We start from the raw sequence: 15,084 nt of genomic DNA, 5'->3' as shown, positions 1-15,084 counted from the left end.
AGCGTTTGCCCTGCTCAGCAAAATCTAAACCACATAATAACGGTTTTAAATATGGTATTGGTGGTTTTGGTTAGCTATAAAAAAACATGAAATTGTTCCAAATTTTTCCCCATACATGGGTGTTGATTGGCATAGAAGTAATTTAAAAGACTACACAACGTAGATACACAGTTCAATGTTATGCTTTGAACCAAAAGTAAACTAACTTGCAATGAAAGCTAAAACACTCTGGAGTGACAGTTGTGCAGCGTTGACAATTTTCGTCCCTTGAGTTAACGTTTTGGAAACTGTGTATTGTTCTCTCTCTCTCAGAGGAGTGTATGTATAGCCTCACATCGGATGACAGTTGGTGAAGGAATTTACAGTTATATCTCAGGAGTACGGCATACATTTTAGGACATCCTCAGGTCTCAGACGAAGGTGTCAGACCTCAGACGAAAAAGCATCAGTTCTCAGGAAAACCTCCGTCGGGTGTCAGACCTCAGACTAAACGGCCTCAGATGAAACTGTCTCAGACTAAACGGCGTCAGACCTCAGACGAAACGGCCTCAGACGAAAAAGCCTCAGACGAAAAAGCCTCAGACGAAACGGCCTCAGACGAAAAAGCCTCAGACGAAACGGCCTCAGACGAAAAAGCCTCAGACGAAAAAGCCTCAGACGAAAAAGCCTCAGACGAAAAAGCCTCAGACGAAAAAGCCTCAGACGAAACGGCCTCAGACGAAAAAGCCTCAGACGAAAAAGCCTCAGACGAAAAAGCCTCAGACGAAACGGCCTCAGACTGAACGGCCTCAGACGAAAAAGCCTCAGACGAAAAAGCCTCAGACTGAACGGCCTCAGACGAAAAAGCCTCAGACGAAACTGCCTCAGACATATTTATTTTATTTATTTTTAAATTCGAGGAGGGGGGGTGACTAAACGGCCTCAGATATAATTATTTTATTTATTTATATATTTTTAAATTGGGGGGGGAAGCGGAGCGTTGCCGGGGAACATGAAACGTCATCAAGATGCGACCACAACAACCCTGGCGCGTCTATGGGCCATAGACTGTAAAAATGATGGACGGGACAAGGTCCCCTTTGAAGTGAAGCTTTTTTTTTTAGATCGCCCCCTACTGACTGGCTGCAGTATAGGTCATAAGCCCCGCCTCCTCAATGATAACAGACGGGACTTGGGTCAAACTGTTAAGTTAAAATACTCGTCACATAATTTTTTTCCAGACCCAAACTCTGCTGTGATCATTAGATATTATCACCCTACATGGTGTTCAAGTGCTCATTTTTCTGTGAAGTTTGTTTTAAATAAGTTATTTGAGGTTAAAAAACGGGATTTTACGTCACACATGGCGATGATTGACAGCCGCGGATCTTGCGTATCGCTCTTGGTAAATAAGCAGTTACGTCGTGAAGTGAAGCCGAGACTCCACGGAGCTTTTCTGTTCAGTTTTTTCGTCTTTTTTGAGCTGGTGAAAGCTGTTTTTTCTGCAGTAAACTAATGTCACGGACCTGTGGACTCTAAGGGAGCGCTGCAGTTTTTACAGTAAGTAATAAAGTTTGATTTATGTGTCATTGCTTAAAGCGCTATCGAGCGAGCTAACATATTAGCAGGCTAAGCTAGGTTAGTTATCAGGTATGATTTATCTATTTATTTTACTTTTTAATATGAGCAAACCTAAGAACTGACATATGTTTCTTGATATTGTTATATCGTTTTTGTGAGTGGAATTGTATTTAAAATAAAAAACATGGTAATTAAAATCAGCTCATAGATGCCGTTCATTGACTGTATAGTTATGTTTCAGTAAATAAGAAATAGGTCTGGTAAGGTTTTAAAAAAAGTAAGTGTACATGTTTACAGTCTGTGTAAAGAGTGTGTTATACAGAGATTAACATGTCACCATGCAGGCTGATATTTATAATACTGTATAATGAGGTAGAATATTTCTCTAGATATCAGGATAAAACTAAAGTAAGCTCTGATTTAACTTCTGTCTGATTTAAGAGACTGACAGAAACGTGAACACAAACAATCAGCAGTGGTGTAATATAATATTAACCAAGCATCACGCTGCTTAAAAATGCCAAATATTCAGCATGAGTTTACACACACACTACCAATCCAATAATCACAAGTTGATCATGTTGTACATTTAATGACGCTTATTAATAAATGGTGTTATAACTTGACAAAACCTGACACAGACTACAAAACAGGCTGCTTGTTATGGTGGTTAGGAGGAGACAGACAGGCTCAATAAAAGAAGGCATAAAGATCACGTTTCTCACAAAATTATATATTAATGTTTCTTATTTTGCATATATAATCATTAATGAAGATTTTATGTCTTTTAATAGGTATTTCCCTGTTTTCACCAACATATTATACATTAAACTGAGGATTTCCTTTTTCTCATGTTGTCTCTCTCTTCCAGCTCGTCCTCGGAGGATTGCAGGACCTGACCACTGCTTCTCTTACCAGGGCGTTTGGTCTGATCTTACACTGGACAGCGGTCTGATGTGAAACAGTGGGCCGAGTGTCGCGCCTGAGCCACAGAGGACGCAGCTCGCACGTCCTGAGCAATGTTTGACTATTCATTCAAAAGATGAGCGGAAGAAAAGAGAGGCTGTTTAATACCGAGGTTTTTCTTATAAGCCACATTTTGTTTTTGTTATTTTTAGATTAATCTGCTTTAACTTTAACATACTGTTCACTCATTTGCCTCTTTCAAACCTGTATAACCCACAAAAACCTTAAATACTGCCTCCATCTAACTGAACAATCAAGTGAAAGAAAGTAGCTTAAAATACCACACTATGTTTTTAAGCACAATCTGTATTTGTTCAAGTTACAAGACTAGTGTTACATTTCATGTGATTGAATAAAATATAATAATGTAATTGCCTTCTCAGTCGTGTCTGTATCATACCACTCTACTGTCTTTATGTGCATGCTGTCTTTAACACTAACCTGCATTAAATGTTCAGCACTCGAGTGTTGATGTACTTTTAAAGCTATTTGTTTCCCAGCTGTGACTTCTGTCATTACAAGAACATGAGACAGTCCATGTTTTTACAGCTTAAAACAGGAGAGAAAAGGTTCAAATCAATGAATACTTTATTTGATTTATAACACATAGTGTGAATGATGGTTCAGTTATAAAAGTGAGGAGGTTACTGGTTTGAATCCCTGTCTGACAGGAGTCTCTCTGTGAGTAGTTTGCATGCTCTCTTCCCTCCACAGTCCAAAGGTGTTCACCGAGAGGAGAACAAAGTAAGGGAGACCATCAGGTGAGCTGGCAGGGGTATCTGTATCAGCCATCTTTCTTCTTCCTTGTGTCTAAAATGAGGATAATAAAAAACAATGAGATAAACATCTTAGACAAGGAAAAGAACCAGAGAAAAGGTCCATACAAACAGAAACCTTAATGAAACAGATTCATTTACCAACTCCACAGTTATGCACAGAAACACATACTCTGTAAATGTACATAGAACTGAAGTAACTACTGACAGCAGATATAACTTTAGTACTATGTGCATCACTACTTTCAATCATATAACATATTTTCACCAGCATATGTTCGATCTGTACACAGTTTATGTTGCTAACTTAGCTTAAAATAGTTTTAGTTCGTTTTTTGCCAAAAATAAAAGGTTTAATAACCCACACAGTTAAAGAAGATAGATAGATAGATAGATACTGAGGGAAATTCAAGGCATCCAGTAACAATAAACAAGACATACAGGACACGAAAAAACGTTTAAATTCAATAATTAATATAAAAAGTGTGATTTTCTTAATTTCTGAATGAACTACGTTTAGATATTTGACTTGAAATATATGGTGGTTTTGTACTCACGTTTATGGTCGGTAGATGAATTTCTCTCCGTAAAGATTCTTAAGTTCTTGGCGTAGCTGGGCTGCGTAAGCTATCAGAGCGGTACGCAAAGTGGGCGGGGCGTGTTGCCAGGGCTCCTCCCGCCGGACCCTACTGCGCAGACTCTGGTTGCAAAATTCCAAGATGACAGCGCCCATGAGGGCTGTAAAAAAGCTTCACGAACGTAGAACGGAAACAGCTACAGTCCACACCCACTGCTATGGGCGCGGAATGAAAACTTACTTACTGTATTTTCATTCCGCGCCCATAGACGCGCCAGGGTTGTTGTGGTCGCATCTTGATGACGTTTCATGTTCCCCGGCAACGCTCCGCTTCCCCCCCAATTTAAAAATATATAAATAAATAAAATAATTATATCTGAGGCCGTTTAGTCACCCCCCCCCCCCCCCCCTCGAATTTAAAAATAAATAAAATAAATATGTCTGAGGCAGTTTCGTCTGAGGCTTTTTCGTCTGAGGCCGTTCAGTCTGAGGCCGTTTCGTCTGAGGCTTTTTCGTCTGAGGCCGTTTCGTCTGAGGCTTTTTCGTCTGAGGCCGTTTCGTCTGAGGCTTTTTCGTCTGAGGCTTTTTCGTCTGAGGCCGTTCAGTCTGAGGCCGTTTCGTCTGAGGCTTTTTCGTCTGAGGCTTTTTCGTCTGAGGCTTTTTCGTCTGAGGCCGTTTCGTCTGAGGCTTTTTCGTCTGAGGCTTTTTCGTCTGAGGCTTTTTCGTCTGAGGCTTTTTCGTCTGAGGCCGTTTCGTCTGAGGCTTTTTCGTCTGAGGCTTTTTCGTCTGAGGCCGTTTCGTCTGAGGTCTGACGCCGTTTAGTCTGAGACAGTTTCATCTGAGGCCGTTTAGTCTGAGGTCTGACACCCGACGGAGGTTTTCCTGAGAACTGATGCTTTTTCGTCTGAGGTCTGACACCTTCGTCTGAGACCTGAGGATGTCCTAAAATGTATGCCGTACAGGAGGAATCTTAAGTCTCATTCGCTGCTTTAAGAAAAACTATACTACTATGTATGTTAGCTAACATTATTTTGATTAAGCATTAGCTTGATAGCTTTAAACCCTCAATTTATTTTGGTTGGTGTTGATTTGAGTATGCAAACAAACATACAGCTTTGAATTTCAACAACATAACTCAGACCTTTTCTGTGTGAGAGGGGTTTGAACCATTACAGCAACATTTAAGAAATTGATATTGAACTTCATATTGGAGTCGCTCTGATATTTAAATCTGCTCAGCTCTGTGTTCGTCCAAGTTTACAACAAAAAGAGTTGTGGAACAATCATCTGCATAATTGTTCCTCTGTGTGAGGCACTAAAACTTGAAGTGCCACAGTAACTATGGGAATTGAGTTAATGTGCAACTATTATGGCCCCTGTTGGAAATCAATCAGCATGACTTAATGGAAAAAGATGGGAGAAAGATAATACACAGGCAGAGAGTGGGAGAGACTGGATAAAAATACAACATCCATTTAAAGAGACTCCTGGCAAAGGTAACAGAATTCATAAATGTAACACTCAAAGCCAGATGGTTTCTACGAACAGCTCCATTGGTAAATTATCTGGCAAATGATCTCCAATGGACTGATTCAAAAAATAGGTTGACAAACCAAAGGTGGTGTTTACTAAGAAAAAAAATGGGACTCTTATCTCACCACTTTCTGTTTGGAGTTCGGTTTCTGCAGTAGCCACTCGATGTCAAGAGAGTTTGAAGATGGGAACTGATGGTGGCATGGTAAGGTGGCATTGTCCCCAACGACCTTCTTCATCTCCGTCTGGGCACCCACTGACAGCAGGCTGAATAGAACTGAGGAAGTGGAAGAGAGGGGGAGAGGAAGAGAGATGTCAAATGAGGACAGTGTCTTGATCCAAACTTGAGACAAGAGGCAGATGCTGCAGATAGGAAGCAAAAGCATGCCGGTGGAGGAAATTGAGACGGAATACACAGTCGGAGATATGACCCAGAATTCCATCACTATCTGACAGATGCTGAGATACGTCACGCTCTGACACTGAAGAGAGGTAGAATGGGGGATTCATTTAACAGGAAATAGATTTTGGCAGGGGAAGTCGGAAGAAAAATATTATGATTACTCGTTTTGTGAGCCCCTTTTGACAAGGTCATTTGTGGAAAGCATTCTTACTCAAAGCAACGGCTAAAGGGAATTGTGGTCAGGCAATACAAAGGTAAATCGCTTTTTCTCCTTCGAGGGACAACACCGCCTTAACCTCGACACTCCGATTATGACTTAAGTGATACAGTGACGCTAACTCCAAGCAAAAGTTAACTCAGGATGCTTAACCAAAGAGCAGGGCTGCAAAAGTTAAATCAGGATGCTTCACCAAAGAGCAGGGCTGCAAAAGTTAACTCAGGATGCTTCACCAAAGAGCAGGGCTGCAAAAGTTAACTCAGGATGCTTAACCAAAGAGCAGGGCTAGACAGTTTGTTATGTGATTAAGAGACCCAGCTTCCATTAACCATGAGCTAGCGCATGGTAATATTTAGCAACACTGACAATTAAGTTCCTTAAACAGAACTAGACTCTTGGTGAACAACCACTCTGCAACTGTCTCAGCCGAGAGAGTAGGATAATAACATTGCTACATTAAAAATAATACCATAATAGAAATATTTTCGAAATAACAAGCCAAGTCACTTGCATCTCTGAAACAGTTTCTAATAAGTCTGGAATTCCGTTCCATTATTAAAGTGCAAAAGTGGAAACCAGTGTGACATTTTATACTGTCCACAACTTTTGCAAACAACTTTGACAGGCTACTTAGTGAAGACCTTGGTTTGCACTAAAAAGTAGCAATAATAATGAGTGTGTGTGCCATCCTGTGACTATGGGTTCTGGCCAGACTGTCAGGGCCTATGTCTCAGTGAGGGAGCAGCAAGGCTAATTTATTGGAGGACGCTGGACAGCCCGACGGGCTTGAGTGGAATTAGCCAGAGGCGTCAGGGGGGTTTGCTGGAAGCTGCAGCTATGGATGGTGGTGCTGTGTGTGTCGAGAGAGGCATTGTGATCTACAGAGATATTCGACCCACTCCACCTGGTGGAAAGGCTGTACAATACTGCAAAGCTCCACTAAGCTTAAATGTTTGAATGTGACAGATATTTTTGGCTCTACAACATTTAACTTAACTACCTGCCTTTAATTTAATCGCTGTATGAGCCAATAGCTCCCAGGGATTCTGAGTGCTTAAAATAAAGTTATCCACCCAGCATATGCTCATTTGGGATCTTGCAGAGGATGTTCAGGTTATGCAAATATTGGTACCTTTTTTTTTTTTTTTTTTTAAATGACGCTGCTAAATAGATTTGAATTCCAATATTTCATTCAATTTTAATTTAATAACTAAACATCATTGTGTTGGACATGCATTTGAACAAAAGCTATTTCAAATCACATGTTGTGTCTGCAGTATTGTGATTAAAGCCACGGCTACTCAATGGAAGAATGCCTTTGTGCTTAACAGACACAAGTGCATGCTGTCAAATGTTCCACAGGAGGCCAAATGTGGTCTGTGAATGTATCAGCACTCACTGGGCGCCTTTCCACTTGTTCACCCGTCCACCCTCACAGGGGCCAACACCCTGTCCCATAAGTGATCTTTTGGCCAATCAAAATGTCAGCTCTGCGCAGTGAAACCAATGAGTCAGTGCTGACGCAGGACACAGGGGCGAAGAGAGGCCCCACACAAACCACTTGTTTCTGATGTGTTACTACACCCATACAGATGATTTCATCTGCTGGATTTCAGCAGTTCTTAAAGTTTAAGGATTGCCTCTACTTCTTACATCTTCAGTTATAAAGCCAAGCTCCAGGCTTTTCACTGTCAATCAAATAAAAGTTTCAAAGTTTAAATTAACCAGTTGGCCAGAGAGCGCACTTTCCCGCTGGCAGAGGGTTGAGTGTCAGTTTTGGCAGCTTAGGTCTGACAGAACAAAGGTCCTTCTGCTCTGTTGGACCACCTATTATGTTCAAATCATTAGTCAGCAGAAAAATACGGACCACTCCTTTGAACAGAGGAACTCCTAAACCCTGAAGGTATACTCATTTATGAGTTTTTAATGCAGTATGTGCAGGCTCATCCATCTTGTGGGCTTCATAAACTTGGATGTCAGGAAGGAGAGGGAGCTTTGCAGTGTAGAGAATATTCAGGAGGTGGAGATTGTGTGTGTTAAATCGGACCTAGCAGTGGGCGTTAATGCTAGAATGTATATGGGACTTCTGGTAGACCTGTGCTCAACAGTTCTCCTTCAGTTCCTCAGGCAGGACACAGTAATCAGTGCACGCACAATCATCAACAGCCTAGGGCTCAACCAAGCTCTGTGTAGCAGGCTTGATAAAAGCTCCCTGCTTCTTTCCTCACCTTCTGCCTCCTACTTAATTGTTTTCCCGCCTCAGCAGTAAGAGTAAGAGTCAGAGTTCAACTAAAACCAGTTCCACCATGATAGGATAGGACGACCCCTGAAAGCACAGCAATCTTTTCCACACGATACTCAACCTTTTATTTACTTTCTTTGAATTGACCAACACTGACCTGGGTCGTCTCACCATCAATAGCCTAGGTGGATATAAAACATTGCTTTATTTCCCAACTCTGTGCATTTACTTGTTGTCTGTTGTAGATATTTCATATTAAAAACACAGATAATGTGCAGCATTTGTAACAGAAAGAAAATCATCTTCATTGTTTGAAAGAAAGCTTTGGGGAACAAATCAAAAGAGGCTGACTGGTATACATAAGCTGCTCCATACTTCCCTAGTTATTTATGGTCTGGCAGAAGGGCTTTTGTTTCTGTGAAATGGATGACACAGTGCTCCAAAATTAGCTCTCCTTCATCTGAGTTTGTGCTTGCGTTTGGATTGGCCTCATTCATCGCACAGTGTGCACAGCTGGGACTTTTGGACCCCATCGTTCGTGTCAACATCAACTATGATACACATCCGAATTCATCTCTGTGGCAGATCTGCACACAGTATGAAACTGAGTAATAAGATGACAATCAAAGGGCGAGAATATGAATATCTCAATTGGGTGTAAAGTTCACCGATTGCGTATGGCGCATAAATTTAAGTTTTACAGTCCGAACAGTATATCTTGCTTCTTAAACACACCGAACTCTTGAACCACAAAACAACCTTTGAGATGAGTTACCAACAATATATTTTCAGTCAAATTTGTTAGCAAGGAAGAGTTGCACATCAACAACAGCACAGTGCTATACCAAAACCAAAGCCACTTTAAACTAGCCAGAGTAAGTCAGTCGAAATACTACTAAGTATCTTGACCTATGCCAAACAGCAACAGCATCTAATAGTCCTATAATTAAGATTAATAAACATTCATTTATCGTTTATGTTTTTTGCCCTCATTGTTCACGACATTACTGTAACGCTCAACTTAAAAAGCTGGGATAATTTTTCTAATGAAAGAGATCATATATGGTGAACTATTCTGTGGTTATTTGTTGAAAATTTGAAACTGAAATCAAAGCATCGCTTGAAATGAAAATGAGACATTTTAGTTTTAAAGTAGGAATTGAACATGAAAATAAACCAATAACTTGAATTTCTTGCCATTAGCTTTTTCCACAGTGTTTACATTTCACTTCTTTTTGTCCGGTGGCCTCTATCCTTTAAAGACAAAATGTGTCCAAAGGACAGGCGTTGCTTCCATGTCGTTGATTGGACATGTTATTAAGTGACTCTGCCATGAAATAATTAAAATGATGGAAATGGGCAAGATTACGTCAGTTAGAGTTTCTGAATGTTGGTTTTAAATATTTTTCGAGTAATTTTCCAGCCCTCGTGAGGACCTTTGCAATTACAACAGGTAAAAACAATTCTTTATATTTCTGTTGTTCCTGCTATTGAACAATTGTATGTAAGGTACTATAACCCTGCTGGTAAAAACAGGTTAAAAAAATCCATTAAGGTAACCTAAACTGACACAATTATAAACTATATTAGCTTGAACTTTTCCTAGTCATGGTGTCGTGTATGCATTCACAAGTCTTTCGGAAATTCCATTAGGAGATGGAAAAAGTCTTTCTAAATAAACAAGGCCATGTTGAGGGAGAGATAACATGTGGAGAGGACTTGTGATATGGTAGCTGCTCCCCTGTCTGAAGCAAAATCTCTCACCACTCCCTCTCCTCCTTTGTGTCTTCCTTCTCAGGCTTAACTTCATGCTTCTGTTTGTTCTGAGGTCCAATCTTACCCCACAGAAACAAAGCATGTCATAATGAACGAAAGGACGTGGGAGCTAACACCAGAGGTTTAGAGAGAGTGGGTGAGTTTTAAAGTGAGAAAGAAAGATACATTTGACAAAGGGAGTGAGTGAGAGACTAGGGTGAAAAATGGAGGAACCCATTTCTATGACAAGGCCCTAGGGGGAGTTGTGCTCCAGTAAATCCGCCTTATAGAGCCCTGCAATCTTATTATAGTGTGGCCAGTGAGACGGACAGACAGACAAACAAGACAGGCCTGGATCTTTTACACTGCCCAAAGTCAAGCCCGATATCCGCTCAGTCAGCACATTGAGCCCGGCTGGGGCCTTTACAGTGTCCAAAGCTTATGACCTCTGGTTCTAAAACACAGCAGATCAAAGAAGGGAGAGCGACAGAGAGAGATAGAGGGGGTGAGAGGAATGAAAGGACAGAGAAAAATAGGTTGAGGGAGGATGTTCGGATGGTGCAATGCCTTATTTTGAGCAGTTTGTGTAAATCACTGGTGTGGAGGATGGATTAAACCTCCACAAAGGTGGTTTTAGACACAGGTTAGCAGATGCACAATGAGGAGGAAAAGATTTGAGGTTTCACTGCTTCATTAAGGCGGACAGTATCCTATTGTGTGTGTTCATGCTGCATGTCAGATAAATTTTCGACCATCTACTTCTTATTCAAGCATGACTGCTGGGGTGCATGATGGATGCTTTATGTGAACTTGTTTACTATTACAAAGGCACATTTAGCGATGCCGTCCTGCATAACTGTGTTATGAGAGACTTTGTTTTGCCATTACTGTAAATAATAGCTCAGCAAACAAACTTTGGATTTGGATATGACTGGCATCAGACCGACAGTCTTAAATCCATTTGAGTAATGTGTACTGCCTTATAGCAGGCAAGGTAACAATCATCTGCATGTATTCTGTCAATTAAAGGCTTATCATGAGACATCATTTCATGGAGAGGATATTCTGTTTTCATTCGTCGTCTATAACAATGTTATAATTATACACGATAACATGTAACTACTAATTCTGACAAGGCATATAAATACTATTCTTTGATTCATATTGCTGGCACAAAGCCAGTTTTTAGCTGAGTGGCTAAGAAGACAGTATAGTGATGAGACAACAGTGAAATACTCATAGCTCCGCATGCTGTTAAAGTGGTTGTGTCTGCCCCACCAATATCAATTGACTGTTTAAAGCCAAACAGGAAGTTAAACTTTACTCTTTACTGTAATCTTTTCAGGATTTTCATACATCCATGCCTTCAAAGCCAGGACATCTTCTGAGGTTTCAGCAGCCTGAAGTTGTTCCCCAACCAAGTTTCGACAAAAAAACAACTAAAGAGTCCTTTAGTCATAAAGCCACAGCTCTCTTTTTAATTACAGCTTCTTAAGGGGTAAGTCTCTTCAAATGTTCCAAGTTATCAAGTGCTATCAAAACACATGTTTTCCATATGGCACACACTGTCTCCTTGTAGATTCAAGGTCCAACTCATGAATATATTGCTTCTGTGAAAATCAAAGGGGCTGTCTTTTTTCCCTTACTGGAGGCTGACTCTTTGAAGGGATAAAATCCCATAATCCCCCTTGCCTCAAACCCAGCGACCAAAACTCCCTTCTGCTGACACAGGTTTTGTTGGCATATGAAACAAAGTACATAGTATGAGTACTAAGAAATGAGAAAGGAATAAATACAAGCTAAATGATAACTAGCAATAGCCTGGGTCCTGGCTTTCTTTCATTTATACTTGAATATTATAGTAAAGTCTCCCTGCACTTCATCATCATATTTAACAAGCTTACCATCATCAGTCGTTTTAGATGTAGAGAAGCCAATTCATGATATGCATTTTTGTGAAGTTGCTGAAACTATTTTCAACAACTTAACCTTCCTTATTGTTTCAGACAGGAGACTTGTTTCTACTTTACCTGTTTGAGCTTCATGTAGCAATTGAAGCAATTTCGCTCTCACTATCAGTTACATTGACTGCAACACTTAACTGGCATCTTTTGTCTCATAGCGTTGGTCAAAAAGTTCCACAAGGCTCTGGACTCTGACTTTTTATCTTTTCTATCAGTTTTATTTCACTAAAAAACACTGCATAATTTTCAATCAGTAAGTAGATAATCTACATGGGTACCTATGAATGAAGCCAGATGAAAACCAATCTCTAAGTTTAACTTTAAGGACATAATTAGGAGCTTGATAACCGCCAAAAGTTGGTTCCTAAATTCAGGCAAAAGTCAAGTCGATGATCTTGGTCCTTACCACCATTATATTTAATGTTAAACTACCCTAGATGGCATAACCTTGGTTTCTACCCATCTACCCATTTGATCAGTACATGTCATTACCCACACTGCATTTGGCACTTTGTGGTTGGTGATGCAACTTCTTATAATAAGGCTGACTAAATACAATTCTCAGACTTTTCAGCTGTTCTAAAAGGCCTCTGTATGTGTACTCATGAGAATATAAATGGAGCTCACATATATTTCATTTTAGCATCTTCAGTGACTAACTAGAAAACAATGTATGATGAATTTGACTTTACTTGAGCAGATGCATAAACAATAAACATTTCGGCAATATAAGAGATAAAGTATTACTCTTATGTCATTTCAAAGACTATGCAGAATTTGTGATGACCTAGTCATCTGAAGACTGAGATGAAAGGTTCCACAAGTGAGGGACACCCTGTGCTTGTTCATGTTTGATGAGAGGTTTCGAAGAACTCTGGCTGCTACATTAATAGGTGGGATTGAGGAGGAAAAAAGGAGGAATGGAATCATTTTAACGATACTTCCTTGAACCTGGAGGGGGAAGGCAAACGGGGAAAGGGGGGAGGACCAATGGGAATGGGAGAGGAAAGATGAAATACCTCTAAGGTCTGAATAATGTAAGGCCCTATGGTGAATGTTAACCTTGTGTTGCTCTTACTGCCTTCATTAGCATCCCTTTCATGTCCTCGTCATTGCTGTCAAGTCGAGCGAAAGGTATCCCATCCCACTGACACATCCCCAAAATAGGTCCAAAATTAGTTTCACCTCAAGCAAATTTAATTCCCCGAAAGTATCCAGCATTTTTCCATTACAAAATAAGGATGAAGGGAGGAGATGGAGAAAATGGCTAATTACACCAATCCCCAAGGGAAGGGGAGTCAGCCAAACCTGCTTAAAATGAACCATACTCATGGGTGTAGCTTTCCGAGATGACATGACTACTCCATAAATCTTCCGATTTATGATGGCTATGCTCTGGAGTGCATAGACTTTCACATAGAGTGAATCGTTGGCTAACATTTTTCACCTGCACAACACGTGCTGCATGTCTCTGTGCCTTTTTAAACCTTCTTTGCAGTAAACAATTCTGGATTTCATCCTGGATATTGGTTTGTCTTTTAGGAAAACTCCAACATTTATAGAATACTTACAAAACATCTCAAAACCGAATACGGTACCACTACACATTATTTTAAACTAATTATTTCCACCTAAAACGGCATTAATAAAAACCACAACTAGACACATGACTAAGTGGAAAAAGTGGCAACCACAGACTTAGACTCCTGAGACTTAGACCATTGACTATTCTTGACAGGGAAAGGCAGGAGTAGTGAATGGTTGACAGTTTTTTTCTTAAAAATTAAAACCAATTCATCCTTATTTTAAACGAGTGATCTCCTTAAAAAATGTTAATTACAGTCATGCGTCTTAAAGACTTCAGCCTGATGTGCTGTATAATCTCCTGAAGCCTGTGTTTGTTAAATCGTTAACAGGGTTAAATTCATGTTGAAAAAATAAGAAGAACAAGACATTTTCCCTCTTTTTTAATGTCTTTGGACTGAAATGAGGCCAAATGTCAAATGGTCTGTTTTGCACCAGATAACATGCTTCAGTTAAATACTGACCTCTCTATTTTACTACAGCGACAGATCCACCCAACATCTGGCAAAACCTATCCAGCATGTGTGCACATTCACTTTTTTCTGCATGACCATCTCTAAATCAGAGACTGCAGAAGTGATTGCAGCAGAGAGAGGTGAGTGACATCATCATAGAGAAACTTCTCACTAATGTTACTCTATTTGTGTTTGTATATGTGCATGTCTGTAAAGGCCACATCCTCCCTCCAGCACTTGGTCCAAGACTGAAATACACAGGTTGTTCCTCAGAGAGGGGGAAACACATTTTCACAAGAATACTTTAAAGTTAATCCTTTGAAATAGTAATACATGCACAATAAAAAAGCCCTTTTCCAAATCCAGCCACTTTTGCGTTTACTGAAACTCAATTTTAGTGACATGTATCTGAGTAAAAAAGAGAATACAATAGCTTGCTTTCGAAGTGGAAAGTCAGCAACCGGGCAATTTAAACAAACAAAGTCCAAAGCCATTTAAAGGAATTAAATTTGCTTTGACAGGAGTCAAATTTGGTGTCCCTCACGCAGAAAAGTTCCCCTCCATTTTTACAAAGAAACCATTTTTTAGATTTGTACTTTTTCAACAAACTTTTGTCCCAGGGCTGAGCTTATTTCTTGGCCTGTTTGACATGATGGTGTTTTCGTTGGCAAGGCCTTGTGAAGAAGGAGGGAAAATAATCATAACAGAGATCTCCAGTTAATGTACACACAGCATAGTTCAGGCGGCTCAGTGAAAGACTGTTCTCTGCTCTCTTTTATTATGCTCAGTTTTACCCTGCATGCCTGACAGATGGTGTAGTGAGAAACAAGACAGGATATATTCATTAAAACAGAGTAAAAGACAGGTTCACCTGCTGTTGATTAACTTAAAGCTTTCCTGTTGGGCACTGGTATGCTATGATATCCTATCAGCTACAGTAAACACTGCCGGATTCTCCAATTGCGATGATAAAGAGCCATTACAATCACAGTGCACATATAGACACATTTTTCACATGACATTCCCTGGCACATTATGCCACCATGGCCTCT

The 15,084-nt window shown here is 40.1% G+C and overlaps 1 protein-coding gene across 2 annotated transcripts in view; it reads right to left on the bottom strand.

Moving 5' to 3' along the window:
• The window catches only part of clmpb (CXADR like membrane protein b), a 79,270-nt gene that overhangs the window by 18,737 nt on the left and 45,449 nt on the right, over positions 1 to 15,084 (bottom strand). For both annotated transcript variants that reach the window (XM_079354894.1, XM_079354893.1), the window contains exon 2: positions 5,538 to 5,689. In XM_079354894.1, the coding sequence (XP_079211020.1) occupies positions 5,538 to 5,689 (152 nt within the window). The remainder of the gene's footprint in view (positions 1 to 5,537; positions 5,690 to 15,084) is intronic.

The sequence above is a fragment of the Symphodus melops genome, assembly GCF_947650265.1.
Source record: "Symphodus melops genome assembly, chromosome: 10".
NCBI classification, from domain to species: Eukaryota; Metazoa; Chordata; class Actinopteri; order Labriformes; family Labridae; genus Symphodus; species Symphodus melops.
Note: the sequence above shows the minus strand (reverse complement) of the source record. Positions and strands in the feature narration are given on the sequence as shown.